Source organism: Euprymna scolopes, chromosome 9, assembly GCF_053919585.1.
Source record: "Euprymna scolopes isolate OS-2025 chromosome 9, ASM5391958v1, whole genome shotgun sequence".
Taxonomy (NCBI): domain Eukaryota; kingdom Metazoa; phylum Mollusca; class Cephalopoda; order Sepiida; family Sepiolidae; genus Euprymna; species Euprymna scolopes.
The window spans coordinates 162,141,983-162,167,556 of NC_136490.1; the positions used below are offsets into that span (position 1 = coordinate 162,141,983).

The 25,574-nt window shown below is 33.1% G+C and overlaps 1 protein-coding gene across 1 annotated transcript in view; it reads left to right on the top strand.

Moving 5' to 3' along the window:
- Positions 1-19,413: 19,413 nt before the first annotated feature.
- Positions 19,414-25,574, top strand: part of LOC145284691 (uncharacterized) — a 413,246-nt gene continuing 407,085 nt past the window's right edge. Inside the window, exons 1-2 of the mRNA XM_080133585.1 lie at positions 19,414-20,974; positions 21,056-24,364. Coding sequence (XP_079989711.1) covers positions 19,414-20,974; positions 21,056-24,276 — 4,782 coding nt within the window. The 3' untranslated portion in view covers positions 24,277-24,364. The remainder of the gene's footprint in view (positions 20,975-21,055; positions 24,365-25,574) is intronic.

Below are 25,574 nucleotides of genomic sequence, written 5' to 3' on the forward strand. Positions count from 1 at the left end.
ATGCAAACAGTTCTAATTGCTTACCGTCTTTCTTTCTCTAGCTTGTTTCCATACGCTTTCTCATCACTTCCTAAAGCCAACAAGGTTTAACATGACGGTTAAAACGCAAACAATGTTCAACTAATAAAAATCTTTCCAAACCTAAAACTGTTACACGCACATGGGCCAACTTACGAATTCTTATAAAATCTAGTCATGAAAATTAGTTTTGCACACACTTCCCTAGCACTTTCAAGGCACCAGTACGTATGCTCTTCACCTCTTGCCCTGCCGGAGATAAAGGGTAAACGAATCGCAAAGAAAAAGACTCAATGACTAACATACTAGCTTCATGAACTCGCCCACATTTACACACGAAGATCTACACAAGACTACGCTACCAAATTCTCATATATAAACATTTCAACTTTCGTTACCAAGTACGTGTTTGTATAAATGATTGAAAATAATTTTTATATTCTTATTTCCTGTATAAAAAGATTTTATCGTAAAATTTCATATTTCTCCAATTATTTAGTTATAAAACTATATTCAAAACTTTTTATCTGGTGAATTCTCTATTCTTCTAAATGTTTTATTATGTCTGCATGTTCCAAGTATATTCTCCGTTTTCATCCTTCCCGACAAACAATTTTTATACCTCTATTTAAATTAAGTGCCGATAATCTTCTTGGTGCGACTCAAAGGCGATCTAAGATTACTTTTGCCAAGAACAAGCACCACACTACAATATTATTACAAACAGTAACTAATTTGGATTTAACAATTGTTTTTATATTTGAAATTTTTATTTTAACAATTGTTTTTATATTTGTAATTTTTATTTTAACAATTGTTTTTATATTTTAAATTTTTATTTTAACAATTGTTTTTATATTTGAAATTTTAATTTTAACAATTGTTTTTATATTTGAAATTTTTATTTTAACAATTGTTTTATATTTGAAATTTTTATTTTAACAATTGTTTTTATATTTGAAATTTTAATTTTAACAATTGTTTTTATATTTGAAATTTTTATTTTAACAATTGTTTTATATTTGAAATTTTTATTTTAACAATTGTTTTTATATTTGAAATTTTTATTTCAACAATTGTTTTTATATTTGAAATTTTGATTTTAACAATTGTTTTTATATTTGAAATTTTAATTTTAACAATTGTTTTATATTTGAAATTTTAATTTTAACAATTGTTTTTATATTTGAAATTTTTATTTTAACAATTGTTTTATATTTGAAATTTTTATTTTAACAATCGTTTTATATTTGAAATTTTTATTTTAACAATTGTTTTTATAGTTGAAATTTTTATTTTAACAATTGTTTTTATATTTGAAATTTTTATTTTAACAATTGTTTTTATATTTGAAATTTTTATTTTAACAATTGTTTTTATAGTTGAAATTTTGATTTTAACAATTGTTTTTATAGTTGAAATTTTTATTTTAACAATTGCTTTTATATTTGAAATTTTTATTTTAACAATTGTTTTTATATTTGAAATTTTGATTTTAACAATTGTTTTTATATTTGGAATTTTTATTTTAACAATTGTTTTTATATTTGAAATTTTTATTTTAACAATTGTTTTTATATTTGAAATTTTTATTTTAACAATTGTTTTTATATTTGAAATTTTTATTTTAACAATTGTTTTTATATTTGAAATTTTTATTTTAACAATTGTTTTTATATTTGAAATTTTTATTTTAACAATTGTTTTTATAGTTGAAATTTTTATTTTAACAATTGTTTTTATATTTGAAATTTTTATTTTAACAATTGTTTTTATATTTGAAATTTTTATTTTAACAATTGTTTTTATATTTGAAATTTTTATTTTAACAATTGTTTTTATATTTGAAATTTTTATTTTAACAATTGTTTTTATATTTGAAATTTTTATTTTAACAATTGTTTTTATAGTTGAAATTTTTATTTTAACAATTGTTTTTATATTTGAAATTTTTATTTTAACAATTGTTTTTATATTTGAAATTTTGATTTTAACAATTGTTTTTAAATTTGAAATTTTTATTTTAACAATTGTTTTTATATTTGAAATTTTTATTTTAACAATTGTTTTTATATTTGAAATTTTTATTTTAACAATTGTTTTTATATTTGAAATATTTATTTTAACAATTGTTTTTATAGTTGAAATTTTTATTTTTACAATTGTTTTTATATTTGAAATATTTATTTTAACAATTGTTTTTATATTTGAAATTTTTATTTTAACAATTGTTTTTATATTTGAAATTTTTATTTTAACAATTGTTTTTATATTTGAAATTTTTATTTTAACAATTGTTTTTATATTTGAAATTTTTATTTTAACAATTGTTTTTATATTTGAAATTTTAATTTTAACAATTGTTTTTATATTTGAAATTTTTATTTTAACAATTGTTTTTATATTTGAAATTTTGATTTTAACAATTGTTTTTATATTTGAAATTTTTATTTTAACAATTGTTTTTATAGTTGAAATTTTTATTTTAACAATTGTTTTTATATTTGAAATTTTTATTTTAACAATTGTTTTTATATTTGAAATTTTTATTTTAACAATTGTTTTTATATTTGAAATTTTAATTTTAACAATTGTTTTTATATTTGAAATTTTTATTTTAACAATTGTTTTTATATTTGAAATTTTTATTTTAACAATTGTTTTTATATTTGAAATTTTTATTTTAACAATTGTTTTTATAGTTGAAATTTTTATTTTAACAATTGTTTTTATATTTGACATTTTTATTTTAACAATTGTTTTTATATTTGAAATGTTAATTTTAACAATTGTTTTTATATTTGAAATTTTTATTTTAACAATTGTTTTTATATTTGAAATTTTTATTTTAACAATTGTTTTTATATTTGAAATTTTTATTTTAACAATTGTTTTTATAGTTGAAATTTTGATTTTAACAATTGTTTTTATATTTGAAATTTTTATTTTAACAATTGTTTTTATATTTGAAATTTTAATTTTAACAATTGTTTTTATATTTTAAATTTTGATTTTAACAATTGTTTTTATATTTGAAATTTTTATTTTAACAATTGTTTTTATATTTGAAATTTTTATTTTAACAATTGTTTTTATAGTTGAAATTTTTATTTTAACAATTGTTTTTATAGTTGAAATTTTTATTTTAACAATTGTTTTTATATTTGAAATTTTTATTTTAACAATTGTTTTTATATTTGAAATTTTAATTTTAACAATTGTTTTTATATTTGAAATTTTTATTTTAACAATTGTTTTTATATTTGAAATTTTTATTTTAACAATTGTTTTTATATTTGAAATTTTTATTTTAACAATTGTTTTTATATTTGAAATTTTGATTTTAACAATTGTTTTTATAGTTGAAATTTTGATTTTAACAATTGTTTTTATATTTGAAATTTTTATTTTAACAATTGTTTTTATATTTGAAATTTTAATTTTAACAATTGTTTTTATATTTGAAATTTTTATTTTAACAATTGTTTTTATATTTGAAATTTTTATTTTAACAATTGTTTTTATATTTGAAATTTTAATTTTAACAATTGTTTTTATATTTGAAATTTTAATTTTAACAATTGTTTTTATATTTGAAATTTTTATTTTAACAATTGTTTTATATATGAAATTTGTATTTTAACAATTGTTTTTATATTTGAAATTTTTATTTTAACAATTGTTTTTATATTTGAAATTTTAATTTTAACAATCGTTTTTATATTTGAAATTTTAATTTTAACAATTGTTTTTATATTTGAAAGTTGTGTTTTATATTATTGAAAATATTATTCAGTGTTTCTTTCTCTCTTCAATTTACTCTCCTTTTCTCTTTTATTATCGTTTATAGTTTTATTCTTTTCTTCATATGAACATGTTACAAAAATCTACATTTGTATAAATTAAATATCAGCAACAATAAGACCAAGGACATCGAATAAATACACAGAAAGAAGTCGGCAAACGTAGTGAACGAGTAAGGCAGTTGACAGTGTTTCCTTATTGGATGCAACGTGTAATCCACTTAAGACATAATTAACTCCCTTGCATGCAGATCTCGGGTATTTTCTGCGGTGATAGTTTTTTTAGTGACCTTAGCTTCGACCCAACCATCTGTGATGGTCGAAAATTACATCAGTAATAGGTAAATTAGAGCTGAATTAAAGTTGTCTTGCTGATTAAATTTGTTTGGTTGGTGACTCAAACGAAAAGAAGGAAAATAACCCCGGCTTAGTTAATTAGGAGTTGATAATAATATTTAATAATAATATTGTTTTGTGAAGAAAACCAATGCATGGTGTATAATAGTAGGCACAATTATTTTGTCTCGGATATGAACGCGAGGTCAAGGTTTCAGAGTTTGGCTGTGTGAGAAACTGCGGATCACTGGCGAAACAAGGAATACAGGGATCGCGATCAAGACCACGCTATTGAACTTTCTTGAGTGTTCCGAAATTGGAACGGCCTAGGACTACACTTATGTACTGGTGAACACTGTTGTCTTCATCACGTTACAAATAGTGCTTTCGTGATCAAGATATGGCCCTTTGAAGCTCCATAACGGGTCATTTACCTGTAACGCGTGGAGTTTTACTGGGATAGGCCCACAGTCTTTACCCCGTCACATAGTAATAGAATAAATTTAGCGTGAATTCAGTGTGAATAAACCTGTAGACGGTCGGAGATTACATCGGTCGAAACGTCATGGAAAAGACAATCAACATGAGAACAATAGGCCAAACAATCCAAATAATAATTAATCCTCATCTCAAAAATATACAAACATCATACCCCTTCCCCCCCAAAAAAAAAATTATTAAGACAAAGAAATAGACTCGGCGCTATTTTTCAGCATTAACCAGTAACATTCAGTGTGAATGAAGCTGTAGACGGTCAGAGTTTACATCGGCTGAAACGAATCAACCAAGATCAGAATAATAGTCTAAACAATCGAAATAACACAAAAAATCAAATACATTTAAATCTTTCATTCCATCGTTTCTCAACAGCAGTCAGTAATCACGTATTCATAAAAGTTATTAACTCTTTAATTCAGTTAAAGACATTTCTCACAGGTTTAAATTTTTCGCCAAAAGACAAATTTGCTCTCATAACTTTTGGAATCTTTTCATATACTTTTTCCACTCAATTAAGCTTTCAATAGAATTCATATAGCAGCATTATACTGACGATTCCATTATCTTTACTTTTAACAAATACACAGGTAACCTTAGGTCAACAAGAACGAGCACTTTCGTAAATTAACATTAACTTGTCCATAGTATTATAATAGTTATTACCGTTCAGTTTAACTATTTCATCGACTTTGCATCACGCAACAATGGTTTTGTTGGTAATTTCAATCAATAATAAAACACTGTCTTTAGTCTTGCTTTGGCCAACCGCTCATCTGCACTGTTTCATTATGTGATAATGTAGACTTATTCAGGGTTTATGGTCACATGCAAGGGAAATAATTCACAGAAGAAAAAACACGCTCGACAATGTGATCAGTTAAAAGCCAATGAGATGATTTGAACTTCTCAGATAGAATAGCGTTTGGCGGTTGGTGGTCAGTTTCGGATTGAAAGCTGAAAATGGTTGAAAAAAATAAAGTGGAATTAATCAGTTAACTGGCTATGAATAGGACAAAGACGTTTAGGATTTTCGGTCAAAACTAAATATATCAGAGCTCCACATACATTAGATGTGATGGAACAGATTAGTGTAAAATCCTAGAGATTACAGCTTGGAGTGAACTTGAGGAAGGAAAGCTCGACATAAAATTTGACTGGGTCCAACAGATGATGAAATGAGCTGAGGAACGAACAATAATGATTGCCTCGTCAGACACATTATCAAAGTTAGGTCGTAGCAGATATAATGAAAATTTAATGAGGTGTAGAATCTAGTGGTAGTAATCACGACGGTGTCACCTACATACCAACTACACAAGTGACCTATATAAGATATGACGTTATGTTTTTTTTATTGTGAGTGCGTTACTTTGTTATTGTATAATCGTAAACCAGTTCGCACTCCTTCGGCGATCACCGAAACGACACGGTCAGAACGAAAGCAGTAATCAAGAAGATGAAGAAAACTACAGTGCTCGAATGTTAAAGATCATCGATTGGTCATATGGTCCAACCATCTAGGAATTCGATCAATCAAATTTCATCTGAAATTGAAAGTTATTTTAAAGTTTCTATTTACTTGTTTTTCCACAGAAGTAGAATTATACTCAACTCAGTTTTTTTTTATGTTAGCGAAAAAAGCCACAAAGCAACGAGACAAAAATTGCCTTAGTAAAAAAATAACCCAAACTAAACGAGAAAAAAACATTGTAGCATAAGAACATATTACACTTAGAATTGATTATTGATTATTTTAAAATTTTTTAAATTTTAACAAATTAGGTACACGGTAATCAACATTATAAGAAGTACTTTTCTATCCTATAGTGTCTATCTTACTTTGTATAACTTATGTTTAGTTAGAATCATTACAGTAGTGACAATACCATATTTAGTCTACTGACTATTTCATTCAAAATATTTACAATATTAAAAAATGGGCGTTGTATTAGTGATCACTGTAAATAGAGATATTTCGTAGGTCATTAATAATGGCGCGTGAATAACATAAGAATAGATAAACAATTTATAAACTCTGTATGACTTTAAGCTACAGAAGATATTTGTTGGCGTAATAATAAAAGGACTATTTGATAATATAAAAAGAAGTCTGCTTTAATTACTGAATATAATTTTCTAGTAAAAAATATAAAGTAATGAATAATTATGATAATCGAAATGAATAAAAAACATGAAAAAACCCAATAATTGCAAAGTTTTCAAAATCTAACGAACGGCACCAGCTATAATAATAATAATAATAATAATAATAATAATAATAATAATAATAATAATAATAATAACAACAACAACAACAACAACAACAACAATAATTCTGATTTCGTTTATGAACGTCTTTCTGAAAAGGAATGAGATCCATTTCCAGAGGATTTCCCTTAATCCCGGCTTCAAACAAGGAGCTTCAAAGATCAAGGGTTTTCCTAAGGATGTTGGTGGTATTTATAATTGCAGAGGTTTGAAGGCCGCCTAAAACATCGGGGATTTGTAGTTTTTTCAATTGTCCTTCCAGACGACTTGATACTACTCCTAGTGTACTAACTACGACCGGGATTATTTGTTTTAACCCCGTGTATATGCATTATCAATCAGCACACATAACTGATGCAGATTACGCAGACAATATTGCTTTGTTCGCGAACAACACTGCTGATGCGCAAACACTGTTACGTAAGCTAGAAAAGTTTGCAAATGACATTGGTCTCCACATAAATGCGGATAAGACAAAGTTTATGACTTTCAATGTTAAGGGAGAGATCAGGGCTTTGGTCCGATCAACACTGAAAGAAGTCGCTGAGTTTGCGTATCTGGGCAGCAACATAGTTTCCACAGAGAGAGAGAGAGAGAGAGAGAGAGATAGAGAGAGAGAGAGAGAGAGAGAGAAATATCGGAATTACCATCTCAAAAGCATGGCCCGCATTGGATGGGCTACATTCAGTATGGACTTCGAGACTGGCTGACAAACTGAAAAGGCAGTTCTTCAGGGCAGTGGTAGAGTCTGTCCTTGTTTACGGTGCTACAACCTGGACACTCACCAAAAGATTGGAAAGAAAACTAGACGGCTCATACACCCGTATGCTAAGAACAATATTAAATATATCTTGGCACAATCATCCCACGAGGCAGCAAGTTTATGGCGATCTACCTGCCATATGTAATACCATCAGAGAAAGACGCCTACGATTTGCCGGTCATTGTCTGAGGAGCAAGGAAGGCATGAATTAATGAGTGATGTATTGGTATGGATTCCACGACACGGATGCGCAAGCAGAGGACGACCTAGATCCACGTACATCCAACAAATATCACACGACGCCAACTGTGAACCTGAAGATCTGAGGCAACTGATGGAAGACAGGAAACTCTGGAGAGGAAGAGTCACATTCGCCCGGGCAAGGAGCCCGTCATGATGATGATGATACGCCTTATCTCCAAGGCCAATGGAACATAATTGCTCCACTTCTCATTCTCCTTCTTTCTCACATTCCTGTCCCAGGGTACTGAGAAGTCTACAATCTGCCAGCTTTTTTAGACCTTTTCAATGGCGACCAAATTCGGACGATTATGTTAAAATTGCTTGGTCGTTATGACACTTTTGTCCCACCATACCTCTACCTTGTCATCCTCACTTGTTCTCATTTCATCAGGCACCTCCTCAAACCATTTTCCAGCACACTTCATCCCAACCCTCTTACACACCTCCCAATATATCCGGAGTCCCATGCGATCGTGTCTTTTGTGGTACTCTCTCTGGGCCAGTCCACTACACCCTGCTACAACGTGCGCAATCGATTCTGAGGTCTTACCACAAATCCGGCATTCCGCAGCAACTTCCACTCCTAGAACCACTTTTTTGAACAATCGTGTTCCTAATACCTGCTCTTGTGTCGCACAAACACAAGCGTCAGTACTCTTAACCAGATACCCAGCTCTAAGCCATTGCCATGATCTTTCGTCAGCCAATTATGCTATATCCTGGAAGAACCTTCCATGCATTTACTTCCTAGCCAGTTCCTCTGCACTTTCTCTATCCATACGTTTCACATAATCAGCCTTGGTCTCACATACCTCCACTTCATTGGCCACAACCTTAAGCATCCATTCCTCACTTCTAACCACGTGCTCCTTCAACGATATCTCCTCGGTTCTAGCACAATCTTTTACACTTTTCAATCCTCTCCCACCATCTTTCCTCTTTTGATACAGTCTTGCTAGTCTACTTCGAATGTGAAATATACCAAATATTGCTAAAACTTTTCTTGTTTTGATATTCATGGCAGGCAAATCCTTGTCAGACCATTCTAAAATTCCCGCACCGTATCTTAAAACACTGACTGTCCATGCATTTACTGCTTTCATTAGGTTTCCTCCATACAGTTTCGACTTTGCAATTAGTTTCACTCTTCTAAGATACTCCTTCCTGACTTTCTCCTTCATTTATTTGTTCATAATGCCTACACCCTCCAGCACTCCCAAATACTTATATCCTGTATCTTCTATTTCTTTCATGACTTCTCCGTTTGGCAGCACTATTCCATTCAAATAAATCTTTAATCCTCTTTTCATCACCAGCACCGCACATTTACTAATCCCAAACTCCATCCCAATGTCTTCTGAGTTCTACCAGTCTCTCCGTTTCCTTTTCATTTCTTTTTTTTTATTATTCAATTTTCACCCCAAACAAGGCACAGTGCCACTTTGAAGCAGGGGGCTACTATCAGGGACTTAATTAGCGGGGTCATTATGAAGGGAGATGAGTAGAAAGATGTTTGTTAACATTACACTTGAACTTCTGCATATCAGTGCAGTTGGGAAAGCAGAATCCTGGAAGGGAGTTCCAAAGACCCGCAGTTCTGAGGAAGAAACTATTGGAGTAAAAGGCTTTCTTGCACCTAGGGATCTCTACTGTAAAGGGATTAGACTTAGTAGCTTGTCGGGTTTGTCCGGGGGAGTTACGTCGGGGAGGTACAAGTGTTTGCAGTTCGTCAGAGCATTCACCATTAAAGTATTTGTAGAACAGGCAGAGGTATGCAACATCTCGTCGATGGGACAGAGGCTGAAGCCTAGATGACAGTTCAGGACCTATCAGGTTGGCGACTCTCTTTTGAACCCTGTCCAGGAGCGAGAGACAAGAAGCAGATGCACCAGCCCAGATGTGACAACAGTACTCCATACATGGGCGAATAGTGGCCTTATAGAGGTATAGGATACTGTCAGACGTAAGTAGTTTTCTGGCACGGTAGAGGGAGCCAACCTTCCTTGTAGCAGCCCTGGAAATGCTCTCAATGTATCTATTCCAGTTCATATTCCCTGTAAACGTTAGGCCGAGGAGTTTAAAAGAAATACTTTCAGGCAATGTGTTCTTGGCCATTGCTATTGGTGGTAGAGAAGGTTTCTTGTAGTTTTTGAAGGAAACAAGCTTAGTCTTAGCAGCATTGAATATGACCAACCATTTTTGTCCCCATTCCACTACGGATTGGAGGTCATCCTCTAGTGTTTCTGCAATTTTCTTGGATATGTGTTCATTTGTTTTCCCCTCATATTTGTTATAGAGAGTGGTGTCATCGGCAAATATACCAATCTCCGAAACAATTTTATCAGGGAGGTCATTTATGAATATCAGGAATAATAGAGGTCCAAGGATAGACCCCTGAGGTACTCCCGCATTTATGGCATATTGTTTGGATGTACGACCGTCGAGGACAACTTTGATTTTTCTATTACTTAAGAAGGATTTAATTACATTATGAATTCTTCCAGTGATTCAATATGATCTAATTTTCTTTAGAAGACCATCGTACCCATACCCTGTCAAAAGCCTTAGATATATGAAGGGCCACCGCTCTACCCTCCCCTGTTTTATCCAATATCTTCAATCGTAATCTGTAATCGATCTATGCTACGCTCAAATTCTTCTTCTTCTTCTTCTTCTTCTTCTTCTTCTTCTTCACATCCTGCATTATGCATTATTGCTTTATCAATTATTAGTTGCTCTTTAGTACCTCTGGAGCCTTTCCGGCACCCCTTTTGTTCGTCAGGAAAAACACCGTTATTCTCTAGATGTTCATAAATTTTCTCCGCAAATATTCCAGTCAAGATAGTTTCATCCGAATATCTTCAAATCATCCATAGACAGTAGATGGCGTAGGCGTCTGTTACCAGATCCAAAGTTATACCTCAGTTTTTCTCTTTTCAAGAGGATGCTCAGTGGTATCATTATCATTACAAAAAGAAGTGGCGATAACGAATCTCCTTGAAATATCGCACGTTTAATGCCAACCTGCCCCATCTCCTCTCTGTTTGCTGTCAGCACCGTTTTCCATTGAGTCATACTTTTCTCCAAAAGCCCTACCACATTCTCAGCAACCTTTATCATCAATAGTGTTTCACGTATCGATGAATGAGGAACCATGTCATAAGCCTTTCTGTAATCGATCCATGCTACGCTCAGATTCTTCTTCTTCTTCTTCTTCTTCTTCTTCTTCTTCTTTTTCGCATCCTGCATTATTGCTTTATCAATTATTAGTTGCTCTTTAGTACCTCTGGAGCCTTTCCGGCACCCCTTTTGTTCGTCAGAAAAACACCGTTATTCTCTAGATGTTCATAAATTTTCTCCGCAAATATTCCAGTCAACAGTTTCCACATCAATAATAATAATAATAATAATAATAATAATAATAATAATAATAATAATAATAATAACAACAACAACAACAATAATAATAATAATAATAATGATAATAATAATAATAATAACAACAACAACAACAATAATAATAATAATAATAATGATAATAATAATAATAATAATGATAATAATAATAATGACAATAATAATAATAATGATAATAATAATAATAACAACAACAACAACAATAATAATAACAATAATAATAATAATAATAATGATAATAATGATAATAATAATAATAATAATGATGATGATGATGATAATAATAATAATAATGATAATGATAATAATAATAATAATAATGATAATAATCATAATAGTAACATTAATAATAATATTAATCGAATTACTGAAAGACATGAAAGAAGAGCTATAACAAATCGAAGAAGGAACAGTGAATGAAATCAGCAAGGAAACCCTCCAGGAAACCATAGAATAAATGGCAAACTGGAAGGCATCAGGACACGACGGGATACATGCATACGAGTTCCAAAAATTCACAACACTACACAAAAGACTAACTCAGAACATGAAAAGATGTATACAGGAAACAAACATGCCAGATTGGATGACAAAATGCAGAATCACACTTATACAGAAGGACACCGAGAAAGGAACCGTCCCCAGCAACTCTATACCTATCATGTGCTTAAATACTAACAACACAACCGAGGGAACAAATATACCACTCCCTCAATAATCGTGGACTTCTCACCGAGGAACAGAAAGGATACCAGAAAAGGAAACAGAGGAATGCACGATCTGCTATACATAAATCAAAAGATCCTAAAGGAGGTAAAAAGAAGGAGAAAGAGCTTAGCCATGTCGTGAATCGACTACCAAAAGGCGTACAACAAGATCCCGAAAACATAGATAATAGATTGCTATAGCATATGTAAAATACCACACATATATAGAAAGCAATGATAAAAAATACAACGAAAACATGGAGACTGGAATTGACAGCTGATGGACAACACATAACAGAAATTTACATATCACCATTGCTGTTCATCATAGTCATGATGCCACTGAAACAATATACTCAGAAAGTGCCAAGTAGGATACAAGTTCTCTAATACAGAGATTAAAATGAACCACCTAATATGAACATGAAAAACCTGAAACTTTTCGCAAGGACCGAAAAGTATCTAGAGACACTAATAAACACTACAAGGATCTTCAGCAGGGAGAAAAGTGCGCTCTACTAGTTATAAGAAAGGGAAAACTGGAGACAACAGAACGCATGGAGCTACCCAACCAATCGGAGATGAGAGGCCTAGCGGAAAAAGATGCCTATACATACTTGGAAGTTCTAGAAGCAGACTGCTTCAAAGCCACAGAATTAAAGAGAAAATCGGAAAGGAATACCGCAGGTGAACAAAATAAAAACTTCTAGAAACCAAATTGTATAGCAGAAATCTCATAAAAGGTATAAATGCATTGGCAGTGTCACGAGTAAGATACCTAGAATCGTTCATAGGGTGGATTAAAGGAGAACTGAGACAGCTCAATCGGCAGACCAGGAAACTCTAGACAATGCGCAATGCACTACTCCCAAAGGACGATGTTGACCGACTCTACGTGAAAAGGAAAGAAGGCGGGAGAGGACTAGTTTGTATAGAAGATTGTGTGCATGATACAAAAAACTATTAGAAAAGAACTTAACGCAAAACACGGAAAGGTAATCATGGCAGTGAGACACTGAAAAAATCTACAAAACAAAACAGAATAAGACAAAAAGGAAGAATAGAAAGAGAAACAACTACATGGAAGATTCATAAGGATGGCAAAAGATAAAGAATAATGAAAACATTTGGACATGGATGCGAAAAGGACACAAAAGCCAAGAAACTGAATCCATAATAATCGCAACACAAGATAATTCGATAAGAACAACTCAGATAAATGTAAAGATCGATAAACCACAAGAAAACAAAAAGTACAGACTCTGTGGATAAAGAGACGAAACGATAAACCATATAAGTTAATGTAGCAAACTGGCCCGAAAGAATACAAGAACAGACACGACCAAGTGAGAAGGGAAGTACAGTGGGAATTATGCAAACAACCGCATCTCGAACGCACAGATAAATGACACACACATAAGCCGGAAACAGTACTTCAAAACATGAATCACAAAATCCTATGGGACATGGACATACAAACTGATAAACCCATCCAAGCAAGAAGACCGGATGTCGTAATATTTAACAAGGCAGAAAATCCTGTCAAATCGTAGACTTTGCTGTTCCAGCTTACCACAGGGTGAATATCAAAGAAAAGGAGAAACAGAGCAAATGCCCAGAGCTAGCAAGAGAGCTGAAAGGGATATAGAAGATGAAGAAAATTAAAATAATAAGTCGGAGCACTTATCCCGATCCGATCCCGAATCCCGAAAACAATCCCGAAAAACTTTGAAAAAGAATGGGAGATATTGGAATCAGAGGAACGACTGGAATGATACAACGAATAACAATAATAAATAAATATTAAGGCAAACCCTTCTATGCGGAGACAAATAAATATGAGCCACATGTGCGGACCAGACAAACTGCTGCAGAGACAAAACAGGAAGAACCATTACATTGAACCAAGAACATTGAAGATGTATATCTACAAGTTCTCTTTTCCCTCCCCATTTCCCCCATTAATCAAACACCGTACTCCCAAAAGAATGTTGCAAAATAGCTGAGAATGATCAAGGAGAATGAAAAGACAAAAGAAAGAGCACTTACCAGACCACCGATTGACAAATGTGAGGAGAAGAGGGACGTTAAGGAGGCTTACAGCCACTCAAATTTCAGTGCTAGTGAGAAATCGTTTTGTAAGCGACTGTTGCAATAATGCAAATTCATTTGCAAATATTATCAGAAAAGGTGGAGAGCAATGGAAAACTAATGAGACTTGTCTCAAATCTTCCAAAGAACACAGACTGTTTTCAAGGAAAGATCCTTTATGATCCATGTGAAAGCTCCCTGTGAGCCAATAATAATAACAACACAATAATAATAATAATAATGATAATAATAATAATAATGATAATAATAATAACAATAATAATAATAATAATAATAATAATAATAATAATAATGATAATAATAAGAATAACAACAACAAGAACAACAACAACAACAATAATAATAATAATGATAATAATAATAATAATAATAATAATAATAAGCCGCGCGTGAGTGGTCTCTCTCTGGTGTTGCATGTGTGATGACGCCATAAAAATAGTGAAGATGAGATGAATGTGAGAAGTGTGAAAGGCCAACGTTGCCTTCAAATTTTAACAAAGTTTCAAAAGAATCTAATGGATAGGGCAAAAGTTATGGGGTAAAAAGTGTAAGTTTTTGTAATTTTGGAGAATTTGTGCCCCTTTTATGAGCTTCTGAAAACGCAAATCCCAGTGAAAATGGTCAAACGGTGCAGTTTCACGCCTTAAGAGATGCATATTTGAATTCGGAACCATAAAAATCACTATATAGACATACATATCAAGTTTTTGAGTAATATAAACAGAGCGCTAAAAAGGCATTATTTTTAGCCCTAAAAGTCCCAGAGGGATGCGAATCAGAATTTTTTCAAGGTCATCCATACTGAATTTATATTAAGAACAATGGCCTGCACATTTTGGCCAAGTTTCAGGAAACTCTAATGAATGGATAAGACGCTATAGAGTAAAAAGTGTAATTTTTGCTACTTTCGGGTATTTTTTTTACAGCTTTTGAGCCCCCGGAAACGCCGAGTTGCATTGTAAACGGATAACGGAGGAGTTTCAGGCCTTAACACATGTATATTTGAGTTATCACCGTGAAAAAACACTATATAGTCAGACATATCGAGTTTTTGTTGAGAAATATGAAAAAAGAGCCACAAAAGGAGGCGTTTTGAGAACTAAAAGTCCCCGGGCGCGCGAACCAGAATTTTTCCAGGGTCACGCGTACTGAATTTATATTAAGAACAATGAGCTCCACATTTTGGCCAAGTTTCAGAAACATCTAATGGATTGATCAAAAGTTATAGGGCAAAACGTGTCATTTTTGGGCAATTTTGGTGCATTTTTTTTTTACCTATTTTGAGCCCCTGGAGACAAACGGGAATTTCCCCCAAAAAATCGTTTTGCTGTGCATATCTATTTAATGAAATACCAGTTGTGGCAAAATTTCAGGAAAAAAATAATTGACGGTAATCTGGCAATCGTCCGGAATAACGGACGCACGGACGCCACTGAAAACATACGGATTCCTAAAAATGCTGGCATCTACAGCAGGTGGAGCACTAACCAGACCTCCACTATAAAAATGCGGACAGCATTGAAAGTTAAAGGAGGTTTTTGACACCCAAGCCCCACCTATTACCAATGGCAATGTCCGGCGAGAAATCAATGGAAAGCGGCCGTTTAAATAAGTGAAGTCATTTGCGATCGAAAGAGGTGGAGAGCACTTGAAATCTCTCGATTCGTCTTTCAGATTCCAATCACAGCACATGTCATTGCGGATTAATGATCACTGGTTATGGCAGTCGTGGGTGGATAATAATAAATATGAAGAAAGAAAAGAAATAAAAAAAAGAACAATGGAATAGTAAAAACAACAACAAAAATTCTTCATAATCTAAAATAGATGAATTCCTGTGAAGACGTGAAACAATAGAAATCAATACCAGAGATCGATAAAACTGATCAAGATAAGTGCCATCTGTGTTGTCTAAATCTTCTATCTTCTATCTATCTTCTATCTATCTATCTATCTATCTATCTATCTATCTTCTATATATCTATAAAAACAGAGATGTGTGTGCCACAGACGATTTCTGATTGGTTAATCCAATAATCACATCTCCTAAAAAACTATTGTTCGTAGGCTCTTAACTTTACCATAAAATATTATGGCTTTATTTATTGTCCATCTTGGAAGGGTTTAATTTTTTCCTCACTTGCGATTTACAAATTAAAAAAATACGAAACTACAATCTAACAATCGAACCTCCGACATCACGGCCGCCATTATGAAACTAAACTAAAAAAAAAAAAAAAAACGCGCGTTCACTCATGGTCTTTACATTTCGGGTTTGGGTACTTGTGCAGTTTTCCATTGACATTAAAAAATGGAAATATTTAAAAAAATATATATATTGTACGTACTCATCATGGGATAAAGTTTTCCTACAGAAAAAATCACGTAATTTCATCAGGTAGTTATTTTTTTTAAGCGACAAAAGAAAAAAAATCAACGCTACAAGCGAAATTAAACAGAAAGTTAAAGTAGGGGGATTTCCCTTTTTTTTTTTTTTTAAGCGAGGCCAAATTTCGCGAATTTGGCCTTTTTTTAAAGCAGTTTGGCCTTCAAAATTTCTGTTTGGCCATTTTCTTCACCGATGAAATAAAAAAAGCAAATAAAAACAACGCAATAAAACTTTTAAAAATACGGCACACTTTGGTTGTTCTTGTTTGTTTTTTTTTTGTAAATTTCCTTATTTTTGTATTTTTTCAAGATAATACTATTAAATGGACACTATTATGCCAAATTAGCCCCCCCCCCCAAAAAATGCACAAAAATTCGAGATTTAAGGTTTTGACGAGATAATTTAGCGAATTGTCCGGACTATTGCGAGAGAACCATCCATTAGTTTTTCCTGAAATTTTGCCACAAATTGTATTTCAATACATAGATGTGCACTGCATAGTAACAACATTTTTTTGCCGAAAATTCCCGTTGCGTCCCCAGATTTCATGTTTGAAGAGACGATTTTTTAAAGCTGTTGACACACATGTTTTGGAAATCTAGCAAACATTATTTTTCCTGAAATTTTTTAATATTTAAAAATATATTATGCCGGCTGATACACTTTTAAAACTTTTTTTTAAAGCTCGCAAGATAAAATTTAAAAATACTTATTTCTATATATATATATATATATATATATATATATATATATATATATATATATACGAAACTAAACTACAACTACTACTACTACTAGCCAGCACACACGCACGTTCACTACCGTCACGTTGTTATGGCAACCAAATCCGCTGACGTACATAAACAGTAAACACACACAGTAAATGTGATTTTCTTCATTTTCTCATTTTATTATTTGGTATACTTTCTTTTACTACATTTTATGACAAGACTCCCAAATACTTTTGTGAATTATAGTTTTCGACTGTTATAAAACCTACCGGTATTCCGATAAATTAATTTTTCTTATGTTTATATATTATTCATCTACCCATTATCGTCTGCAAAATTTTTCTTCATTTTCCTTTCTGCCATTTCTATTCATTGTTTTTTGTTCTAATCTACATAAAACTTATTTCATTCAATTTTAATCTACAAAAAATATCAATTATTGCCTGCTTTATAAAAATTTATTTTCACCTTTATTTTTACAATATTTCCTTTCTGCCAATTTATTTTTACATATCACATACTTACAACGTATTGTCTGCACATTTACTTTATTTTACCATTATCTACACAATATTTTCTTTCCATCAAAAATTTTTTTAACTAGCACTTATTTACATCTTATAGTCTGCCTTTCTATCAAAAAAAATTTAACTATCACTTACTTACATCTTATAGTCTGCACATTTTTTTTATTATAACATATTGATAATATTTTTATTTCCGTTAACACTTTCATTCATTATTTCTGTTTAACCTGCGTTTAATCAAACACTTTACAATTACCGTTTAGTCAATAACGACCTATTTTATTTTTCTTATCTTACACCTGATTACATCCATCATTCCCCTCCCCTTTACTTTTTTTCACGGTTTCTTATTTCTATTAATTCCCTGGATAACCACTGATTGGGTAATAATTAACTATTTCATGTAGAATGCGCCCTGCAAATTTTGGCTACAACTGGTGTTCTTTTTTTTTATGTTTTTTTTTTGCGTTGTTCTGTTTGGTTGGCTGCTTTCGTTGTTATATATATATATATTTCTTTTCTGGATCACCAATATGACAACACCAAATGCAAGTGCTTTTTTGTGTTTGTTTGTTTTTGTTTTTTTTGCGTTGTTCTGCTCGGTTGACTACTTTAGATGTTATTATATATTTTTTTTTTTTGCTTTGGATAAATAACATAACAACAAAAACAAATAACATTTACAAATAGTGATTTCTTCATATCATGAATACAATTTCTTCGCGACGGAAACTGTAAATCTACCACCAACAATATATATATGTATCTATACGTTTCTATACGGGCGTTACAGTAAACTAATACCGAAATTTCAGCGGCTGCGGCGGGGGGGGGGGTTTATTACCCACAAGTTCCAAACATTTAAAAACAATTCGAAATTTAATTTGGTTTTGTTGTCATATTATTTATCCACACAAAAAAAAAAAAAACACAAAAAAAATCAGTTCTAGCCAACATGTGGCCCTATAAGCAGGGCGCATTCTACATGATAGCCGCCAGTTGGCATGCAGGGGCCTCTTTTGTATATGTTCGCCAAAAAAAGTTATGTCTAATAAGTAACAAAAAAAAAAACTCACCTTTTAGAAAAACAACATTGTATAAAAACCACAATATGTTTATTGGTTACAAAACGGGGGATCGATTTGGTATGACGTTGTAACTAAAAATTTATCAACCCTTAACAATTGTCGCAATAATAAAACAGACAAATCTTATTTTATAGTTCACATGAATTGTACCTAAACCCCCGAAATAAAATTAATTTTCCCTTTCTTTCTTTCATTTTACAGACTCAACACAATCTTGCGAATTAAGCAAGGTATTACGAGTTTTTAAAAAAATTACTGACCATACTTTTGTTAATTTTTATGTTAAAATATTTTCTACTTACAACTTTCTATTACTGACTGCTTGCTTACATTATTTACAGATTTAAAAAAATATTAATCTTGATTTTGAAATTCTCTTGTATTTAATATTTTTAAACATTTTTGAACGAATTTAACCAAACGATTGATTTGAATACTTTCGTCAGTCCATTTTGCATTACTTTCATTACACTTATATTACTGCTGTTAATTTGGAGAACATTACTATCAATTATGCTAAAAAAGGGAAAGTCATCAATAAGTGCATCGAGGCATCAACTAATGAAAAGACGTCGCATGGCGCAACAATCAACAGTTAATGTGCCCTACGACATTGCCGAACACCCAGGGAATGCTAGGGACGTATTTGTTGAAAATGGTCGTTTGGGTCATTCGGCTGGGGGTGCTTCTTCCTTCTTTGCAGCTTCGACGGCAATTGATGATAATTTAAATTTGCCTGGGCCTTCGACAAGTACTTTCTTAATCGCAACATTAGACGGTTCACTGCACGCCAATCTCCCCATTTACCTAAATGAAAGGAATAACATTCACGTTATTTCTCAAGCTTCAATGGATGAAGACCAAAGAGAAATTTATTTGGACAGAAATTCTTCAAGCTCGGCTGAAGAGCAACATAAAAATCATCTTAAAAGAAAGGCATTACGTCAGGCTGCTGTACGTGCTTCTGAAACCGATGAACAACGAGACAGACGTTTAAGGATAAATGCTTCGGCCTTGTCCACTGCACGCGCTTCAGAAAATGCAGAGCAACGAGACAGACGTACAAAGGGTCATATAGAATATAGAGCCAATTTGGAAGGACATTCAAGAGCAACAAAGTCACGCTGGTCTTTAAAAGCATTCAACTATATTCCCTCTTCTAATTATGCTGAACACGCTGACATAAAAATAGGCTCTATGTATAAGAAATGCTCCCATTGTCTCGCGAAAAGATGGCCAAGTGAGCCAGCGGGAATATGCTGTTCAAATGGCAAGGTGAAACTCCCACTTCTTGAAGAACCTCCACAACCGCTACTACGCTTGCTCACAGGTTCAAATCCTGAATCAAGAACCTTCTTGAAAGAAATAAGGCAATACAATTGCGCCTTTCAAATGACGTCTTTCGGATCCAGTTACCAATATGAAGGGGGGTTTATGCCAACATTCAAAGTACAGGGTCAGGTGTACCATCTGATTGGATCTCTTCAGCCAACTGAAAATGAGGCACCTCAATTTCTTCAAGTTTACTTCATGTCAGACTATCTGAAACAAGCTCAAAGAAGGAATTCATTTGCATTTGCCTGCAACAATGACACAATCACTTCCAACAATCGACTAAAATTGATTTGGGACCTTCAAAGCATGCTTCATGAATACAACAACTATGTACGGAGCTTCAAATATGCTCTAGAATTAAATCCTGCTGATAATTTTAGCATTGTCATCGATGCAGACAACCGACCATCCACTGAACATGCAGGTCGGTTTAATGCTCCTTCTTTTAATGAAATCGCAATACTTCTTAGTGGTGACCAACACCATTCTCGAGATATTGTCATCAGACACCGGGATGCTGGTCTCCAGCGCATAAACGAAACTCACAGATCATACGATGCGCTTCAATATCCTTTAATGTTTGTTCGTGGAGAAGATGGTTACCACTTTGGAATTCCTCAATTTGACCCATCTACTTTGGAATATAATTTTTCCAAAACAGTTTCTTGTAAGGATTTCTATGCTTACAGATTTATGATTCGGGACCAAAAGGATAACAGTGACCAGAATAATGATACTGGTGATTATAATACTACTACTACTAATAATGATAATAACAACAATAGAAATATTTATTTCAATCATTTACATCGGTTTCAAGACCTTTACAATCAGTATGCTACTGACATGTGTGCTAAAATGGAATCAGAACGCCTATGCTACATCAGAAATAATCAGGCAAAATTGCGTTGCGACAGCTACATACATTTGAGGGATGGTCTTAACAGAGATGCAGATCCAAACAATCTAGGCAAGCTTTGTATTCTGCCCTCCACATTTACTGGTGGACCCCGCTATATGCACGAAAGGACTCAGGATGCGATGACAATTGTGAGGCACTACGGTAGGCCTGCTTTGTTTATAACCTTCACATGTAACCCAAATTGGAAGGAAGCCCAGGTTGAACTTTTCAAGGGCCAATCAACAACAAACCGTCATGATATCTTAGCAAGAGTATTTCACTTGAAACTTAAAAAATTGATGGATTTGATAAAACTAGGTGAGATTTTTGGACCTGTCCGAGGAAACATGTATACAATCGAATGGCAGAAAAGAGGTCTTCCTCATGCTCATATTCTAATTTGGCTCGTGGATAATATATGTTCGAATGACATTGATAAAATCATCTCTGCAGAACTACCAGATCCGTCTGTTGACAGGGATTTATATAACATGATAAAGGTGCATATGATTCATGGACCATGCGGCCCTGGTTTTAGAAGAGACTTACCATGTGTTACAGACAACAGGATATGCACAAAAAGGTATCCTCGCCAGTTTATTAGTGAGACACAGACTGATACTGATGGATATCCATTGTACAGACGACGAAGACCCGAAGATGGTGGCTTCACTGCGACCGTAAGAAATTACGAAATCGACAACAGATGGGTCATACCATACTGCCCAATTCTTATCAGCACCTTTGATGCCCACATAAATGTCGAATTTTGTGCTTCTGTTCATTGTATCAAATATGTTTGTAAGTACATCAATAAGGGTTCTGATGCCGCCTCCTTTGGTCTCCATAACGACAATACAAGAGATGAAGTCCTACAATATCAGGTAGGGCGTTACATTAGCAGTAGTGAGGCATTTTGGCGAATATTTGGATTCCCTATCCATGATAGGCATCCACCAATTCAACGTCTGGACATTCACCTTGAAAATGGACAGCGAGTGTACTACACCCCGACAACCGCACAAAATATAGTACAAGCACATAGACAGACAACTTTGACTGCTTTTTTCAGGCTGTGTGAAAGTGATGACTTCGCCAAAACTTTAATCTATTCTGAAATTCCTTCATACTACACATGGCATAAAAAGCGTTGGATTCGCAGAACTATCGGGAGACGAGTTGAAGGTGCTGAAGGTATTAGATGTAATGATTGCCTTGGACGTGTCTATACTGTACCTCCAAATCAACACGAATGTTTCTATCTGCGAATTCTGCTTCATGAAGTTCAAGGGCCAACAAGCTTTGAAGATCTTCGTAAATTCGGTAACCGAGTTTGGCCTACCTACAGGGAAGCCTGTATGGCTCGAGGTTTACTTGAGGATGACACTCGCTGGGAAGCCACCTTAGCTAAAATTGCTGCCTCATATTCAGCTCGGCGACTTCGAAAAATGTTTGTTAAAATATTACATTTCTGCAGTGTTGGAAACGCATTTAACTTGTGGTTGAAATTCAGAAATAGCCTTTCCGAAGATTTTTTGCATCAGGCTCAAGTGCGCCTTCCAGAAATTCAACTTGATTATTGTGATGAGTTTTACAATAGGGCATTAATAGATATAGAGGACAGACTTATTCTTATAGGTGGAAAATATTTGCAATCATATGGTCTGCCACAAACTGAACGTACCAACAATGAGCAAATTCCAACTCTAATACTTCAGGAAACATCCTATGATGTCGATTCTTTAACAAGCTACATCAATGAAATGATGCCTAAGCTACTTCCTGAGCAGCTGTTCGCTTTCAACACAGTTACCACCACCGTTTTCAGACGTGCTGGTGGAATTTTCTTCCTTGATGCACCTGGAGGCACCGGAAAAACATTTGTTACCAAATTAATTTTGGCCAAAGTTAGGCAAACTAATACTATTGCCATTGCCGTCGCGTCTTCTGGCATCGCTGCTACTCTTCTTCCTGGTGGCAGAACAGCACACTCTATGCTTAAAATACCACTTGACTTAATTTCAGCTCAAACGGCAGTTTGCGATATCACCAAAGATAGTCCCAGAGCACAGCTACTTCGACAAACAGAAATTATTGTGTGGGATGAGTGCACCATGGCTCATAAAGGGGCTTTTGAGGCTTTAGATAGAACTCTTCGGGATATAAGAGATGACCAACGATCCATGGGTGGTGTTACCCTTCTACTTTCAGGTGACTTTCGCCAAACACTACCTGTGGTCCCAAAGGGAACCAGAGCTGATCAGGTACGTGCCTGCCTAAAATCATCCTATTTATGGAGACAAGTAAAAACACTTCCGTTAACAACTAACATGCGTGTTAAACTTAATGGAGATGGAGCAATGGAAAAGTTTTCCCACGACCTTCTGAAAATTGGCCACGGAAAAGTTCCAGTAGATTCCACTGGCCACATCAAAATTAACAATATATGTAGCCATGTCAATACTCTCGACGATCTTATAACATCAGTTTTCCCAAATCTGATTGACAATTTTCGCAATCGCGATTGGCTCTGTGAAAGAGCTATATTGGCACCCACAAATTCAGTTGTAAGAGAAATTAATCGACGTATGCTAGACAGTCTTCCTGGTACGATTAAAATGTTTAAATCAATCAATGCAAATATGGATCCACTTGACAATGTTAAATTCCCCATTGAATTTCTTAATAGTCTTGATATTTCTGGTCTTCCCGATCCTGTTTTGCTCCTCAAGGTGGGATGTCCCATAATTCTCCTAAGAAATATAACACCACCGAAATTGTGCAATGGTACTAGACTTGTTATCAATAGAATGTCCGAAAACGTCATTGATGCTACAATAATTACTGGATGTGGAAAAGGAGAGGATGTCTTGATACCTAAGGTGACATTGACTACATCAGGAAGAGAAGCGCCCTACGTTTTCAGAAGAATACAGTTTCCTCTTCGGGTTGCATTTGCTATGTCAATAAATAAATCCCAAGGTCAGACATTGTCCGTGGCTGGAATGCACTTGAAAGAGTCTTGCTTCTCTCATGGACAACTTTATGTTGGATGTTCTCGAGTGGGTAGCAAAAATAGTCTGTATGGATTCATGCCGAACAACAAAACAAAGAACGTTGTATACACTGAAGTTCTATAAATCCTCTACACCAGGACCGTGTATGACTGTATATATTTTTTTTTAATTTGTGATTTTTCAATACATAACTGGAATATTAGTTGTTGCTGTAAATTAAAATTTAGCAAGTTATATCATTTCCTCATCGAATTAATAATGAGAAAAAATTCATATACTTTTTTTTCATTATTAATTTTGTTTTTTTATTACACATTTTACGGTAATATTTCAAGAAATAACAACTTAAAAAAATTATTTTTTTTCCTTAAACCAAAATAAACATTAAAATAAAAGATGCTGATAAAAATCGAACAGAAATAAAAAAAGAAAATTGATCAGCTTAAATTATAACATTAACATTGCAAAATATACCAAACTATATTCAGACATTGGGCTACATATCTACATTTTATGCAGACATTTTGCACCCAAGGGCTCAAAGTTTAACGATTTTACCTTTTTAGAACTCTGCCACACTCCTCCACCAATTTTGACTCTAATAACTTGACATTTTATGTGTAGGTCACTTGGACCTGAATCGAACTTTTTAATTTCCGTTGAGCCCGACAAAAACTAATCCTAAGGTGTCAAATCTATGATCAAAGTTTAACATATTTGACCTTTGCTATCTTTACCAAACTACAGGGTCTAATCACTTGAAATTTGACAATTTTAGGTCTAAATACTTGAAGTTTTATATATAAATTACTTGGATCGAGGTCACACTTTTTCATTTGTTTTGACCCCAAAAAGATAACAGCTAAAGGGTCAAAATTGCGGTCACATTTCAAAAGAATTGATACCTTTGCTATCTCTACTCTACTTCTCTGCGAATATTGTGTCCAAACACTTGAAATCTTAAATGAAGATTACTTGAACCTGGATGCAACTTTATATTTTAGTCTGTGCTCGAAAAAATATATTTTAAGGGGTCAACATTAGAGTCAAAGTTCAAAAATATTTTACCTTTGTGGTCTCTACCAAACTACTTGGTGTAAACACTTGAACTTTGACATAAAGCATAGTCATAATGAGTTTAATCTTTTTTATTCGTTCTGGACCGAAAATTTCGCTGCCATGGAGTCAAAGTTAACATATTCGACCTTTATGGTCTCTACTAAACTACTCTGATAATGTTGGGCCTAAAATATTGAAATCTAACTTGCAGTGTATTCAGACATTCGTCTCGCAATCTAAATAGATTTTGGGTGGAAATTTCGCAGCCGAGCGGTCCAAGTTCAAATATTTGACCTTTTTGAATTATACCACACTCCTTTACCAATTTTGGGTCTAAACACTTGAGATTTTACATGTAGGTT